The sequence below is a fragment of the Mauremys reevesii genome, linkage group 8, assembly GCF_016161935.1.
Source record: "Mauremys reevesii isolate NIE-2019 linkage group 8, ASM1616193v1, whole genome shotgun sequence".
NCBI lineage: Eukaryota > Metazoa > Chordata > Testudines > Geoemydidae > Mauremys > Mauremys reevesii.
In genome coordinates, this window is record NC_052630.1 from 10,891,397 (window position 1) to 10,908,946 (window position 17,550).

The window sequence follows — 17,550 nt, forward strand, 5'->3', positions numbered from 1 at the left end:
GTATGGGAGACTTTAATTTCCCAGATATAGGTTGGAGGACTAGTGCTACTAATAATGGTAGGGGCCCAGCTCTCCTGGATTTGATAGCTGACAGTTTTCTTCACCAAATAGTTACCAAACCAACAAGAGGTGATGGTCTTTTAAATTTAGTATCGGTAAGTAGCAAGGACCTCCTAGAAAACTGGTTGTAAAGGAAAGCTTTGATTCAAGTGATCATGAGCTAATCCATTTTAAACTAAATAAGTCTGCATCTAGGGTCCTTTATTTAAAAAGGCAAACTTTAAAAAATTAAGAGAATTAGTTAGGGAAGTGGACTGGACTGAAGAACTCAAGGATCTGAATGTGGAGGAGGCTTGGAATTACTGTCAAAGTTGCAGAAATGATCTGAAGCCTGCATTCCAAGCAAGGGGAAAAATTCATAGGGAAGGGTTGCTGCCCAAACTGGATGAGCAAGCATCTCAAACAGGTTAAAACAGAAAGACTACAAAGAATGGAAAATGGGAAGGATCAACAAAGAAAACTACTTCTTGGAGGTCAGCAAATGTAGGGGGAAAAGTGAGAACTGTCAAAGGCCAGGCAGAGGTGCACCTTACAAAGGAAACTGAAATCAACAGCAAAAGGTTCTATAGCTATATAAATAAAAAGAAATCAAGGAAAAAAGAAGTGAGACTGCTGAGTACTGAGGATGGGGTGGAGACAAAGATAATCAAGGCATGTCCCAACACTTACAAGAATACTTTGCTTCAGTTTTTAATAAGGGTAGTGGCAGCTGCAGTTTGGCTTCTATGGAAAACCTGTAATGAGATATTCCTTCAATTGGCTAAATGTAAAAATGAAAAACTGCACCAAAATGTATAAGCCTCTGCTGCAAAAGCAGAGAAATAAAAATCTATGTAGTACCCAAACCCAGTTAAGTGTCCTTAAGGCTGGGTACAGAGAGTTAAAACAGCACTCTCAAATCTTACAGCAGCAGTAACATCAGAAGAAGAAACATTTGAGACCCCAGAAGGGGCAGACTTTTGGGACCCCTCTGGAGACTGGGAAGGGGGATATTTAGGTAGATTCCTCCTCCCAGGGCCAGAATGCCATTGCAACAGTAACAACAGTGCCTGCTTCTGCCTCGGACCTCCAGGACATGGCAAAGTGGCTGGGGATTTTAAAATGGAAAAAAAAATTAAACTCACAAAGAAATGCACCACTTAATTAGCATTTGTGCAGCCCCAAGTACCTAACACACTGTGGCAGAGACTAAGCAGGGTCTGCCATGTGGGAACACCGTGCTAATTTGTTTCTAAGCTTCTATCTTTCAGGCTCTGAACCAGAACATCAGAAGTGCTGGTACCAGCTGAAGAGTTATAAAATACCATGGTTATAGTGTCGCAAAAAAGTCTATGTTGCATGTTCTGTGTCTGTCTCTAGTGGTGTCCTGTGCTAGCATTGGGTCCAGAAAAAGAGAAATACTACACTAGACAGGGCAAATGTCTTTTCCTCTCTCTACTTCCCTCATGTCCATCCAACTTGTCAATCACCACTTGTGTCCAAAAGACTTTGGTCTCCAGTGCATCAGGTTTATTTTTGTTAGGTTCTCTAATAGTCATTTTGTTGTTAATTTTTGTTATTAATACATTTGTATTGTTAGTTACATTTGCTTGTATTGTTAACTCCACACTTTCCTCTATGCACTCTGGTTCTATTTCCCCAAGCCATAAAGGGTAGTTCTTGGGCCCTCATAACCTGTAAGACCTTGGCCCATAATTGGAGGGCCCCATCTTTCAACCACATTTGCTCCAATCCCTCAGGCAGAAACAAACACCCATACGATCTCTATCAAGCATTCTTAAAATTACAATACCCACCTTGGGAAGTGAGTAAACAGAATGACAGAGTGAGATGGGTACCCAGAAATCACCTATTACAGGACAGGCCCAACAAGGAAAATAACAGAACACCACTGGCCATTACATACAGCCCCCGGCTAAAACCTCTCCATCATCCATCATCTCAAAAACAATCCTGGAAAAAAACAATCCCTCCCACTCTCACAAGCAGGAGGCAGGCCAATCCACTTACACACCCCCCCCCCCCCCCAGCAATACCATACTCCAAACACACACCACCACAACAAAACACAAACAAAACCCATCCTAATCCTAAAAAAACCCTCCCCTCTCTCTCCCCCCCCTATATCTACTCTCATCATCATCAGACCCACCCACACACACTATCAGGCATCATCATTGCATATCTACTAATGTGATATATGCCATCATGTGCCAGCAATGCCCCTCTGCCATGTATGTTGGCCAAATCGGACAGTCTCTACGTAAAAGGATAAATCGACACAAATCAGACATCAAGAATGGTAACATACAAAAGCCAGTAGGAGAACACTTCCATCTCTCTGGACATTCAATAACAAATTTAAAAGTAGCCATCCTTCAACAACAAAAAACTTCAAAAGCAGACTTCAAAGAGAAACTGCTGAGCTATAATTCATTTGCAAACTTAACACCACCAGTTAGGGCTTGAATAGGGACTGGGAGTGGCTGGCTCACTACAAAAGCAATTTTCCCTCTTTGCATTGACACCCCCTCATCAATTGTTGGGAGTGGACCGCATCCACCCTAACTAAATTAGCCTTCAACATTGGATCTCACCTTGTTGGGTAATTCCCTTCTCGTCATGTGCCAATAAATATTTATGCCTGTATCTGTAATTTTCACTCCATGCATCTGAAGAAGGGTTTTTTTTTACCCACGAAAGCTTATGCCCAAATAAATCTGTTAGTCTTTAAGGTGCCACCAACTCCTCGACATCTTATACGCACTGGCTCAGAGACTGGATAATCTGGCATATTATGAACAGTGCTGAGCACACAGCTGGTGCCCACTGAATAATGCAAATCATGACAATAATCATTGACTTTATGGACTCTGGGGATGCAGTTTCTGTTCTTTGTTCTGGAATTGGCCTGAATACAGCTGAAACCCTAAGAATTAGAGGCATAAACACATCTGACACTTACGACACTCTCTCATTCCTTTCTTTTCTCAAACTCAGAACAAAAAATGACTGAACAAAATGGTTTTCAGTTAAAATGTAAAACTGCACAGCAGCCATTGCTCTACAACCCAGCATGGGGCAGAACTTGCCACCCCTCAGGAGTTAAGTGATCTCCTCTCATCTGACTTTCATTCTCCGTCCTTCCTAACCTCTGCGCTGCTTTTCATATTGTCAACCATGACATCCATCCTGGAACCCTTTGCTGGAGTCTCAGAGAACTGGCTGCCTTGGGTTTGCTCCCATCTATCAGAGTTCTCTTTTTTTGAAGTATGCAGCAGAGAGAGAGGCCGGTCTGCTGGATAGGGAGCTAGCCCTGAGAGACCTGGGTTCTACTCCCTCCATGGACTTCCTGTCTGACTCCAGGCCAGTGCTTTAAGGACAGAATTCCAAGGGTTTTTAGGCACCCAAAGATGCAGCTAGATATCTAATGGGGTTTACAAAGCACCAAACCCTCTAAGTGCATTTGAAAATCTCACTAGGTGTCTAAATATCTTTGAAAATCTGGCCTTTAGCTGTGTGTGCCTCCGTGCCCCATCTGTACAATAGGGAGAACAGCATTGCTCTACCTCCCTAAGGGGCTGGGAGAAGAAATAGGTTAGACATTATGAGGCGCGGTTTCAGACACTATGGTGATGAGGCCACATAAGTACCACAGGTGGAATGGAAACTTCTCTACACACTGCTAGCCCTTCCCTGGGATTGACCCTCTCTTTTCACCTACACCCCCAAACCTCCCCCTTTTCTGAATGTAACCGAGGCTCAGTGCTTTGCTGTATTTTTGTCAATCCCCTCTGTTCTCTCTAAAACAACCCCTCCTCCCTCTCTCCCCGCTCCACAGGGGGGTTCCTCTTTTACTGGCTAAACTTCCAGATCCTTAATTTAATCACCAGCCCTTTCTTATCTTAATTACCCTGCCTCCATCTGTAAACAAAATATTGGCTCTCTGCCACAGGCCTCTCCTCTGCAGAATTTACATTTCACAATAATGCTATCCTGTAATTAAGAGCTCCACCTGGAAGCATGCACACCTCCCAATATTTGAGACTTCCATCCAGCTTCAATAATTGAAAAACTCTAAGTTAATCAGATCCAATTAAAAAAAAAATAGGTTTCAATTTCCATGAAAGCAGCAGAGTCCTGTGGCACCTTATACACTAATAGATGTATTGGAGCATGGGCTTTCGTGGGTGAATACCCACTTCATCAGATGCAGTCGTCCAGACTAACACAGCTACCCCGCTGATAATTTCCATGAAAAATATTTTAGAAATCAAAATGTTCGCTTTTTAATTTTTTTTTAAAAGTGGAATATAACCCATGCCTAAGGGATTTTGATTTTAAATGGAAACCCAGAAAAAAATTATAAACAATATGCAATTTTTTTCACAGGGACATAGCAGGAAAAATCATTTGTCATTAAAGAACATTTTTTTTTTTTTGCTGGAAATAGTTTGACCAGCTCTATTGTTAATATCCTTAGATAGCCTCATGTTGCTAGCAGACTGATCACTTATGAGGCTAAAAAGTACACTTGACCTTCCACTGGTGTAAATCAGTGTAACTCCAGTTCACTTCATTGCAGCTGTGCTGATTTACATCAGAGTGGTGGTTTTTTACTTGCCCAAGAAATTTGGTCCTTGACAAAAAATAAATGAAGATACTTGGTTTAAAGTAATGCCATGAGAATTTTAAAGTTAAGGTGGTTTTAAATTAGTTTTAACAGATCTGAAAACTAGAGTACATACAGCCACTCACGTTATTAGCTTTATATGATTTCTAGAGGAATTTACCTTTTAATCTGTCTTTGTAACACAATGTTGAAAAACTAATCCGGGAGAATCCAGAGCCATAGAAGGTTTTTTTGTAGCACTCAACCACTTTTTCTAAGGATTATGTTGCCAATTAAAGAAAATTCATCCTCTAACTAGATAAAACATATATTTCAACCTGTACAATACTTTGCTGTCTAAATCCTAGATCCTGTTTGTACTGGATGAAGATTTATATGCTAGATTCAGTACTCTGGGGAATGTGTCTGTTACAGTATTACTGCTTCCAAGTGACACTCCACCATCTTCTGAATTATGCCTTCTTGGTTTCCCATCTCAAAATAGAGAACTGACTAAGGGCTGAACAACAGCCAGTATGATGGAAACGATGCTATTTATGTTAATACCTGCTTATGAATATATGTCTTTTCTTGATTAAAAAAAAGATCTTTTCTTCTTAGATGTCTATCAAATTCCCACCAGTCTTTGGTAAATTTACCTTTATCAACATACACAAGCAAGTGAAGGAGGCAATACGTTCCTTTTAACTCAGTACAACCAAGTAATTTACTTCTCTTTTCAGCCTGGCCAAGAATCATAAAATCATAGAAGATTAGGGTTGGAAGAGACCTCAGGAAGTCATCTAGTCCAACCCCCTCCAACACCAACTGAATCATTCCAGCCAGGGCTTTGTCAAGCCAGACCTTAAAAACCTTTAAGGATGGAGAGTCCACCACTCTCCTAGTGAAATAGTTTTTTCCTAATATCCAACCTTGACCTCCCCCACTGCAATTTGAGACCATTGCTCCTTGTTCTGTCATCTGCCACCACTGAAAACAGCCAAACTCCACCCTCTTTGGAACTCCCATTCAGGTAGTTGAAGGCTGCTATCAAATCCCCCCTCACTTTTCTCTTCTGCAGACTAAATAAGCCCAGTTCCCATCATCCAGATCATTAATGAAGATGTTGAACAAAACTTGCCCCAGGACCGACCCGTGGGGCACTCCACTTGATACCAGTAGCCAACTAGACATTGAACCATTGATCACTACCTGTTGAGCCCAATGATCTGGCCAGCTTTCTATCCACCTTATAGTCCATTCATCCAAGCCATACTTCTTTAACTTGCTGGCAAGAATACTGTGGGAAACTGTATCAAAAGCTTTGCTAAAGTCAAGGTATATTACGTCCACTGCTTTCCCCATATCTACAAAGCCAATCATGTTGGTCAGACATGACTTGCCCTTGGTGAATCCATGTTGACTGTTCCTGATCATCTTGCTCTTCTCCAAGTGCTTCAAAATGGATTCCTTGAGGACCTGCTCCATGATTTTTCTGGGGACTGGGGTGAGGCTGACTGCTCTCTGCTCTGTAGTTCCCTGAATTCGCCTTCTTCCCTTTTTTAAAGATGGGCATTATATTTACCTTTTTCCCAATCATCTGGGACCTCCCCCGATTGCCACGAGATTTAAAAGACAATGGCCAATGGCTCTGCAATCACACCAGCCCGCAACCTCGGATGCATTGCATCTGGCCCCATAGACATGTGCATGTCCAGCTTTTCTAAATAGACCTTAACCTGTTCTTTCACCACTGAGGGTTTCTCACCTCCTCCCCATACTGTGCTGCCCAGTGCAGCAGTCTGGGAGCTGACCTTGTCCGCGAAGACCAAGGCAAAAAAAACCAATGTGTACTTCAGCTCTTTCCACATCACCTGTCACTAGGTTGCCTCCCCCATTTAAAAAGGGTCCCACACTTTCCCTAACCTTCTTCCTGTTGCTAACATACCTGTAGAAACCCTTCTTGTTACCCTTTGCATCCCTAGCTAGCTGAAACTCCAATTGTGCTTTGACCTTTCTGATTACACCCCTGCATGCTCAAGCAATATTTTTATACTCCTTCCTAGCCATCTGTCCAAGTTTCCACTTCTTGTGAGCTTCCGTTTTGTGTTCAAGCTCACCGAAGATTTCACCGTTAAGCCAAGCTGGTTGCCTGCCATATTTGATATTCTTTCTGCACATGGGGATGATTTGTTCCTGCGCCCTCACCAAGGCTTCTTTAAAATACAGTCATCTCTCCTGGACTCCTTTCCCCCTCATATTAGCCTCCCAGGGGATCCTGCCCATCAGTTCCCTGAGGGAGTCAAAGTCTGTTTTTCTGAAGTCCAGGGTCCGTAACCTGATCTGGAGTGCACTGAAGTCCAAGAACTGGCTTCAGGAGGCTTTAAATGGGGGCTGTATATAAGTAGGGGCTTGGAGCTGTTCGCTTCTTTCCTAGCAATAGTGGAACACTTGCAAACTGCAAATCCCCAGTTATTCATTATTTATATTACAATAGCACCTAGGAGTCCCAGTCATGGACCAAGGCCCCATTGTGCTGTGGACTGTACAAACAACAGACAGAGATTTGCCACTCCAAAGATTTTACAATCTAAGTCAAGCATGGGAACTTTCAAAGTTCTGTAAGACAAACTTGTTGGTTGGATCAATTATTCCTATCTCAGATAATATCAAAATCTTCTCTTCAAAAGTATGTATTCTACTTAAAAGTAAAAGGAGAGGGGGCATGAAAAGAAGAGAGCTGAGAGCACATCCACCATATCTAAAAGTCCCATAATAAAATTATATGTAATATATTTTTTCATTTTTGTTTTTTAAAAATAAGCAGCCTGGGAAATGACCCCCTAAAAACATATACCTGGCAGACAAAGAGCCAAGAATATAAACTTAACTCTCAGTCCCTAGCTATCAACAATAGGTCATGTTCCCTCTCTTCCCCCAAATAAGTAAAGTTTGCCTAATTCATGCTTCAGCATTCTCCATTTCTTGAATTTCCTGTAATTTGGTTTAATCACATTATTAGAGAGTTTCCTGTTTTTACATTCAGCCGTGGTCCAGACTATACCCTGCGGCTTTTCCAGATGTTAATTTTGAAGGTGTATCATACCTAGGATGCATAATAAAAGAGACTTACGCAACTGAGCAGGAGGTGTCCCATTTTCTGGTGAGACAAGGAAGAACCTTTCATGGAACATTTAATAAGGTTCTATTTGCCCAAAATTTTCCAAAATAAGATTGATTACTCAGTGGTCACCTTCTGAAGTACAGAATTGTCCAACTAGCTGATTTCCTTCCCAAACATGAGGTGTGTCTCTCTCTGCAGGCCAGCACAATCTGCAGCTTTACAGATAGCTTGGGACTCTCTTCCCACCATCCATCCAATTATCTTTCTGAAATCAGGAATTTAGTTACAGATAGTGAGGAGTGCAGAGAAAAATGTCCGCAATTTGCCCTTGAATTCTCCCCTTTTTTATTTTTAAACCCTTTGTTCAGTTGTTAAAAACATTCTGCACCAGTTAATTGCATTGCATTCTCCTAACCCACGTGATTAGTTTTGCCATAGGGTTTGGCATTTCCACACTGTTTATTATCTGCCCTGCTGGGACATCCCTGAGAGAAGGCTCAGTTCCGGTTGGTATTTGGCTTTAAAATTCAGTTCTCAACCAAGATAACTGACTACTCTTAAATTTCTCTGATGATGTCTGATTGGCTGAGAACTTAGACACAACCTCTTTTGGAATGCATAAATAGAAAGCAAAGTATTTTGGACCCTTCACCTGAAACCATAACTCTGGTGATGCAGGCGAAGATGCTCACAGTCAGAGTAATCATTGTTGCTACCTTGATTTCATCTGGTAAGTCAAAATAATTTTCTAATGTTGCTGATTTTAAACTGACATTTTTGGCTGGAAAAACACTCTTAAGGAAGCAGGGGCGGATCTGGGCTTAACTGCCACTTGTGCTTTTGAAAATCAAATTTTGTATAAATACTTTAACAGCAAAATCCATAAAAGTTACTGATAAATCTATGTCTATTGCATGAGAGAGACTATAGACAGGTAACAGTATATTAACGCCCTCAGCAATTTGGGGTTTCTCTCAAAAGCCTCTAAATGGTTTTAAATAATGACAAAGATCAAAAGGTTTAGACCATTTTAGACTGTTTCTCTGTCTGCGATGCTGTAATAAAAGGACCAGAACCATGGAAGAGGAAATGTTCCGGTTTGTAAGTGAATTGCTGTCATTCAATGTAAGTCTGTTGGATGTAATTACATTTATGCATTTTTCTGTTATTACTGTATAAAGGGCCTTTCCTCCAAGTGATCAAGTCCTAAGGAAGGAAACAGGTTTGAGTGAAATACACACTTTTTACCCCAACATTTACTCTACATTCATTGTAAACACCTTTAGGGAACCACTAGTAGCTCAGACATATTTCTCATATCCCTTCGTCACTAGTGATTCAGTGCATGTATCAACTTCTGTATAGCCGTTGGATAGCATTGCTTACACAGGACACCACAATAACTCCCATTTAACCATAAATTCCTTTGATAAATCTAAATGCCAAATTGTTTTTGTGCAATTGCTCCAAATATATCTAAAAACTTAAGCAATACACGGTTACATCCATTAAATAATACACATTCATAAACATTTGATCAGAATACTCATGAGAGGATCAGTCTTCTTGGGATAATCCCTTGCATCCTGGCTTGCTTCAGCGTGATTGGATAGGATCTAATACTCTTAATAAGCCTGGTTCTTTTATACTGTGTATCAAACAAGTGATGTCATATTGACTCTCACTATCCTAGCTAATAACCAGGTTTTGGCTTGTTTGGACTCTTTACTGGTTCATTACGCGCAATCCTCCTTTATTGTTAGAACCATCCCAGATAATTGGGGCCTTTTCCAAGGACTTTTCCTGCTATGTTACCTTTTAGGTCCAATTTTTCCAATTAAGTCACATTCCAAGCCCAGTATTTCCAATCACGCACACCATTTTTTAAAGCCTTCCCTCAACTACTAACTGCAAGGCAGTCTTTAACCAAGCTAATTTAATCACTTGTATACCTATATAATCCAACAACAGTTATATCTACTTTATCTCTTTATACAATCACTCTATCAGGAAATAAAAAATGCTCTTGGGAGTTCAACTGGAATTTTCAAATAAGTGTGGAGGATTTTAAAATACGACCGAAGTGTGAAACCATAGAACTATATTCTCCTGTGTATAGATGAAGGCATGTTATTCTTTTCCACACATGAGCTATATGATTACTAGGTGAACTCACCTTGGACATGGCATACAGAAATAATGTCTGAAAAAAATTGGAGAAAGGTGTTTTGGGTCGGGGAGCTAGCTGAAAAGGCTGCTCTAGCTTTTTCCTGCTATTCAACTTGTTCTGTGTTCAGAGATACAGGACTTTATACATTTGGAAATAAATAAAACTGCATCAGAGAAAATAAGAGAGATTTTCAATTTCTACTTCTACCTGGGACATCCCAAGGGCCACAAAATTGACTAGCCACTTGCGTCAAAATGGGTAACACTGATGCTAGGAGCGGGATCCATCTTCCAAGGAGAGAGATTGTGAATTAGTATTCTTGTTGAAGCAAGATGGCACAAATAACGGAAGCACCAACAGAATTGTATTGACCTTCTTTGGCACAGGCACTGGCTTCTAATTTTCCCCTGGGAGTGCTCAGCTCCAGTCCTTCCCCCACCCTACCCCTTCCCTCCAGCCCCCACCCCCACCCTGCCTCTTCCCACCTCCACTCCGCCCCGGCCCTGCTTCTTCCCCATCGCTTTCCACCCCATCCCACAACTGCACCCTGTCCCCACTCCTCCCCCTCCCTTCCAGCGCCTCCTGCATGTCGCGGAACAGCTGATTTGCTTGGCTGCCGGTGGGTGCTAAGCACCTGCTATTTTTTTTCTGTGGGTGCTCCAGCCCTGGATCACCCATGGAGTTGGTGCCTATGTTCTTTGGGGTGGTGAGTAGGTGCCTTTCCCAATCGTCACAAACACTATATATAGAATTCAAACTGAGCTCCTTCCTGGGGTCTGACTTTCTTTAAAAAAGAAAGAAAAGAAAAGAAAGAAAGAAAAGAAAAGAAAAGAGTAAGGATCAGCTCAAACCTTCTTCCTCTGACTCCTCCCTCAGGACTGCTTTCCCTACACAGAGCTACACCCACCTCACTTCTGTCTGGGTGGGATAACAAGTCATTGACCTCCGGGAGTTAGCAGAACCCACTTAACCCTTTCCCAGCAGGATAATAGGGTGGGTTGTTTCAGGCCAATGACAGCCTTTTACAAGAATCTTCAAGGACTAAGTCATATTGCAAGGACTGTGGCCACATAGTTACTTAGCAACCAAACTCCTGCCTTAGATAGGCCCAGCCGTTACTTCAGTGGGAGCTGTGCCGAATTCTAAAGGCAGAATTTATTCCTAATGCAGCAAAGAGACTCCTAAACGATATTTATTTCTTATTCTACACATTCACTCACCTCTTCATTTCACCCATTCTGTTCGTTTGTCTGAACAATGTATGAGCACTGGAGGTGGAAAAAACTTTCTGGCCACAACTCTCTCTCTTTTTTTGGGGGGGTGGGGGAGGAAGAAAAATGCAGATTTAGGTTGACTGAAATATTTTGCAATAATATGTTTAATTTACTGAATTGTTTTGGTCAAAAAAATCTGCAAAAATTTCAAAAAGAAATCAAAACCTCACACACTGAAATATGCACCAGAATTTGCAATTAACCTCCCCCCCCCCCCCGTCCACACACACACAGAACAACAATATTTCCATGATGCACAAATAGTAAACACTGGCAGATAAGAAGGCAATGCAGCTAGATTGGCATACATGACTGTTGGCATCTCCCTGGTCATTGACAAAAGCCTTTGCAAGACTCATAGCCTAAGTATTGCCATTTCTATGGCCTGAGCGATGAGGTTATCAATAGAAATCCTCTACAAGTCAATGGCAGGGAACCTACTAGCAACAAAGGTTATAATGATTGATTATGGATATTCTTGAAAGAAAGAGAATCAGTTAAGCTCCTTGTTCTTGTGGTCATGGCAATAAATAAACTGGACTCTCTCTAACATGTGGTATGCACACAGTTTTGGTACTGGTATAACTATGCCAGTTGCGGGGAGAGAGAGTGTTTTACACTGAAATAGTTATACCAGTACAACCTCTAGTGTGGATGCAGCTATACCAGTATAAAGGTACCCAAAACAAGCCTAGTTTATTCCCCTTCCTCTACAGGAATGCCTATGAGCTCCTTTAGAGTCCTATAGAATTACATCCATACTAGAGGGATGATACCAATTTAACTACACTGGTTACATTTTATGAGTAGACAGTCCCTGACACTTTGCTTTTGTGTCTTCCCACATGCCACGTTCCCCCTTCAAAAAAACCCAGACACTTTCTTAACAGAGACGACCTATGTTCCTTTCATCCTGTAACTAGTTTAATCTACTAAATAAGAGCATATAAAACCTCCTTCTCCACACATTCTGTACAAATAACATGGAAGTATAAGATAGAGAGAGTCCCTGCTCCAAACAGTTTCGTATCACTGAAGCACAGGAATCCTTTTAGAGTTCTGTAAGGAAAACTTTTTTTGTAGGATCATTTACTCTTATGACAAAAAATAATCAAAATCTTGTCTACTGAACAGCGTAAAAAAACCCCATCATTCTGTTACATTAAAGCAAAAGAAGTGCAGAGCCATTAGTCTGTGGAGGGCACACAAGCAACATGTATTGGGAAGTGACACATTCTAACACAGATCACTAATGAAATTCTAGCGTCCTTCTCTAAACTCCATTAGTTGCATGGCAAACATTTTATATATAACATTTCTGTCCTGTTTAAGACTAGAAAATTTGCTTCACTTTTGTATATTCCATTTCTTTTCAAGTTGCTGCAGGACCATGGGGACAGATATGTGCTGGGAATCCTAGGAACAAAATACGGGGCTGTGACAGACTTGGCTGTGGATATTATAAAGCTCGAAGGTAGGATACTGAGATCACTTCCTGTGTGTAGAACAGGTGTTTTGTTTGTTCATTATTGTTGCTAAAATAATGAAATGTTCACTAAGAACAAAAAATTCTGAGTTTAGCCACCATTTACAGTTATCAAGGCTTTTGAAGTGTGCCAGAAGGACACCACTAAGAAATTCGCTAAACAAGAACCGTGGCAATGTCCTTCCAATGTGCATTAATTAATCATATGATAGAATCACACTGAGAATGGGGACAGCTGTCTCCATGACCCACTCAGTCCATGGCCCTCATTGTTGAGGCTGCCAAGAAGGGTCCTTAAGTACTTCAGTTGACTCAGACCACCAGATCATTTCACATGCAGCTCTCTGAGGCTATTTACTTTGTGACTGTAGACATGGATGGCACAGAACTAGTTATGAAATAACATTGAAATGGTCCCCAGCTCTTAGGTCAGATGCTCAGCTGGTGTAAGTCAGCATAATTTAGGGTGAGAAGATGGCCCGATATAAGGGGTTTGTCTTATGTATGCAACTAACCTTCCCCTTCCCCCAAAAAAAGTGTCCCTATTTTTCACACTTTGCTATCTGGTCACCCTAGCATAGCTCCAATGTAGGCAGTGGAGCTATGCTGATTTACACCAGGGGAAAGCCAAGTGTTCTTTTGAGCTTAGTGAGTGAGTGGACAGTTTGCAGCACCATGAAAGCAATTAGAGATATTAAGAGTAGAGCTGGTGAAAACATTTCTATCCAATTTCATTTAATTAATTAATTTATTTAATAAAAGGCAGCCTTTTTCTCCCAGGTCTTCAAGAAAATTTCCCTTTTCTTCAAGGCATTTTTCTAGGTTTTCACTGAAAAAATTTAAAAACTTCACATTTTGAACTTTTTTTTTATGTTTCATTTCCAACAAAGGAAAACATTTCAGCTTCTAAAGTTGTTGTGGAGGGGAAAGCTGCATTGCTTTCTTTTGTTTGTTTGAAACCCTGGGCTATTCCAAGAACACTTAAAAGGTTTAAAAGTGAAAATTATTTTTTTCAAAAATTTTCATGGAAAATAAAATCCATTTTTGACCGGCTCTGCTTAACAGATGAGAGATGTGCAATTATTACAACTGGACTGGAACCTCAAAGCTTTCTACTTCCATTGCAAAAATACAAATCTGAAAGCCAACTAAGCTAATAATGGTAGCCATACCACCCCCCGTGTTGCTTTAAATAATCTACATGGTGTATCTAGTGTGAGGCTTTAGGGCTAATGAACATGTAAGTCAGCATTGTCTCATTACTTGCACATTTACACATTTGCAGAGGCAATAGATTGCACCTAGGGGTCGATGTTATATGCAGAGATGGCTCAACGGTGTATGCTCCTTTCAGTGGCGTGATTGGGGGACGAGTTAACCCCTACAAAGCTGGAAAGAATGCCATTAATAATGGCATCCTCCTCCGTGGATCAGGTAACTCAGCTACCATAGATAAATCTTTGATACATTTTAAATATTGGTCATTAAATAAGTTCACTTTCCATTCTTAAGCAACTGGAGAGCTATGGAAAAAGCACAACCTAATCATACGCAAAACTTAACTGTATAGAGTAGGCCAAGGCCCAACGTTTCACTAAGAAGTGACTGTTCCTGTATTCAAATCCAAGTTCAGTTCGTTCACTCTTAAGATAACTGGCCAAATTCTCCATCGACGGGACCAGTAAAACACTCTCGCTCTCCAACCACGTAGTTAATGGGAGAAAAATGAGGATCTAACGTGAGGAAAACAAAGAGGAAAAAGGATGTGCAGGGGAGTATTAAAAGAGGGAGCTTGAAATATACTGTAGTTTGAGTCTATAAGAAAAAATTATTTACGCATTTCCCCCCCCCCACCACAAAAGCCCCACAAATCCCAATTTCATGAATACCGTTGGCTGGACTGCACTAGTGCTGCCAGCACTGCTAGCACCAATGACAGTACGAGATTGGAAGACAATCGGAAAATTGCCATAGAACAACCAGCCAAAGAGATCAGATGATGATCAAAGTTTGATGTTTCCTTTCTCCTGCCTAAATCTTTTTCTTTTTCCTCGCCTCCCCTCAAGGTTTCTGCATACATATGTTCTACATCAAGCCAGTTAGATACAGTGGTCGGATCAACAAGGGACAAAAAATTGGAGTAATGCTGCCAATGCAACGCGTATATCCTGGTATAACATCCCATGTTCATGTCCAGAACTGTGACCGCTCAAATCCCACTGGCAATTTATAAACGGAAATGTACATTCAATGGAAATGTATAAAATCATCTGAGCAAACAAAAGCAAAATTTCTTCTCCTCCTCCACAGACCGCATGTAGTCCATGGGAAAGGGAAAGACACATGCAGCAAAATAAAAATGCATGTGTCAGCCACAGTAGCTAGCCCCGTGTCTCTCTATCCATTTAGTTTGCGATGCTTATTTGCCAATGACATTGTAATCTCGTGCTCAGCAATAAACTATGCCAAACCAACCTGCCTAACTGCAACCTTTTTTGATATCAATGTTCATTTTAATATTGTATCTTTGTCTAATATGTCAACTGGGATCTCTTCGTTACATGCAGGGACTCTCGGTGTGAACTCTTAAAGAAGAAAAGTCTCTCTCTTCTTGCATTTCTAAACAAGTCCAAGTAATAAGAGTAGCAGGACAACCTCTTTATTCAGTTGAGAGGCAGATTGAGTAGGAGAGTCTAAGAGAACTGCTTATCCATAATGGGAACAGAAGGGTAATATTTCTATTATGTTTTCATTGTAACTGAAGTTTATAGAATAGCCCAGGGCCGGTGCAGGGATGATTGCCACCACCCCCCAACCCTCACTTAGGGGTCATTAGGATCCAGGCAGTGCATCTCCTTCCTCCCCCAACCACCTGCCCTTGGTGGGGAACTGCAGAGAACAGCCAGCCACAAACTAATTGTTACCACCAAAAACACCTAAAGCAGGGTCCCTTTGACATTTCAGACAAAACTGCTGCAATTCTCTGCCTTTCTCTGCCCTGTGGCTGTTCGCTCCAGCCCTCCCACTTCATCTCCCCACTGACTCACAGAGTGTGTCTACACTGCAATCAGGAGATGTGATTGTAGCACATAGAGACATGATCTCTTGAGGTCCCTTCCAACCCTAATAATCTATGATTCTATGATGATGTCAAGGATTTCCACCCAACACACTGCACAACCACCAGAAAAACTGCATTTATGCATGTTTCTTCCTGGCACCTCACCAATACCACATCAATAATGGGTTATCTTATTTCCTTCTCAAATGACAAGCTGCTTCAGTGAAACTGACAGGCGTTTCTTTCATTTGTTCTGCTGCAGAGAAGCAACAACCACCTCTTGCATTGACTAGCTTAGGGGAAAGTTAGAGAAAGTTCCCTAATGCTTGCTTTTATACTTGTCATTCATTGATCACAAAGCACTCAAGCCTTCTTTTCGGTTTCACTATCTCCGTTCAGTACCCAGAAAGATAATGCAGCAAACAATTAAGCAATCCATTTGTAGCCACCTAGAAGCTAATATGGTGATAAGTAACAAATAAGTAACAAATCCTATCAAAACAAACCTAATAGCTTTCTTTGACAGAGTAACAAGCCTTATGGACAGGAGGGAAACAGTAGTATGTGGCATATCTTGAATTTAGTAAGGCTTTTGATACTGTCTCACATTACCTTCTCATAAACAAGCTAAGGAAATACAACCTAGATGGAGCTACTATAAGGTGGGTGCATAAGTGTCTGGAAAACTGTTCCCAGAGAGTAGTTATCAGTGGTTCACAATCAAGCTGGAAGGGCATAACGAGTGGGGTCCCGCAGGAATCAGTTCTGGGTCCGGTTTTGTTCAATATCTTCGTCAGTTATTTAGATAATGGCAGAGAAAGTACACTTACAAACAGGGCCGGCTCCAGATTTTTTGCTGTCCTCAATTGCGCCGCTCCATTCTTTGGCGGCAATTTGGCGACGGATCCTTTGATCCCTCTCTTGCTCTTTGGTGTCACTTCAGCGGCAGCTCAAAGAGGAAGAGAGGGACTGAGGAACCCGTCACTGAATTGCCGCAGAAGATCCGGATGTGCCGCCCCTTTCCATTGGCCACTCCAAGCACTTGCTTTCTTTGCTGGTGCCTGGAGCTGGCCCTGCTTATAAAGTTTGTGGATGATACCAAGCTGGGAGGTGTTGCGAGTGCTTTGGAGGATAAGATTAAAATTCAATATGATCTGGACAAACTTGAAAAATGGTCTGAATCAAGCATGAGAATTCTTTTAGAAGCAGCAAAGAGTCTTGTGGCACCTTATAGACTAACAGATGTTTGGGAGCATGAGCTTTCGTGGGTGAATACCCACTTCATCGGATGCATGAGAGTTCTGGAAGACAATTATTCCTATATTAGATAATATCAAAATCTTCTCTTCTAAAGTACGTATTCTACTTAAAAGTAAAAGGAGAGGGGGCATGAAAGGACGAGGGCTGAGAGCACATCCACCATGTCTAAAAGTCCCATAATAAAATTATATGTAATATATTTTTTCATTTTTTTTTAAACTAAGCAGTCTGGGAAGTAATGACGGGAATAGTGTAGCTGAAGTTGACTTATTTTATTTCGACTTACCTCCAGTCCTCATGGCGCAGGATCAACAGCCATGGCTCCCCCGTCGACTCTGGTTCTGCCTCTCGCACTGGTGGAGTTCCAGAGTCGACGGGAGCGTGTTCAGGGATCGATTTATCACGTTTAGATAGATCGATCGCTACCCAATAGATTGATCGCTATCTGCAATCCTGTAATAAAAGGTCCAGAACCATGGAGAAGGAAACATTCTCTCTTTTTA

The 17,550-nt window shown here is 41.4% G+C and overlaps 1 protein-coding gene across 1 annotated transcript in view; it reads left to right on the forward strand.

The window, feature by feature from the left end:
• The window catches only part of LOC120370205 (myeloid protein 1-like), a 36,953-nt gene extending 21,833 nt beyond the window's left edge, over positions 1-15,120 (forward strand). Inside the window, exons 8-10 of the mRNA XM_039484561.1 lie at positions 12,578-12,714; positions 14,012-14,160; positions 14,793-15,120. Coding sequence (XP_039340495.1) covers positions 12,578-12,714; positions 14,012-14,160; positions 14,793-14,959 — 453 coding nt within the window. The 3' untranslated portion in view covers positions 14,960-15,120. The remainder of the gene's footprint in view (positions 1-12,577; positions 12,715-14,011; positions 14,161-14,792) is intronic.
• Positions 15,121-17,550: the final 2,430 nt, after the last annotated feature.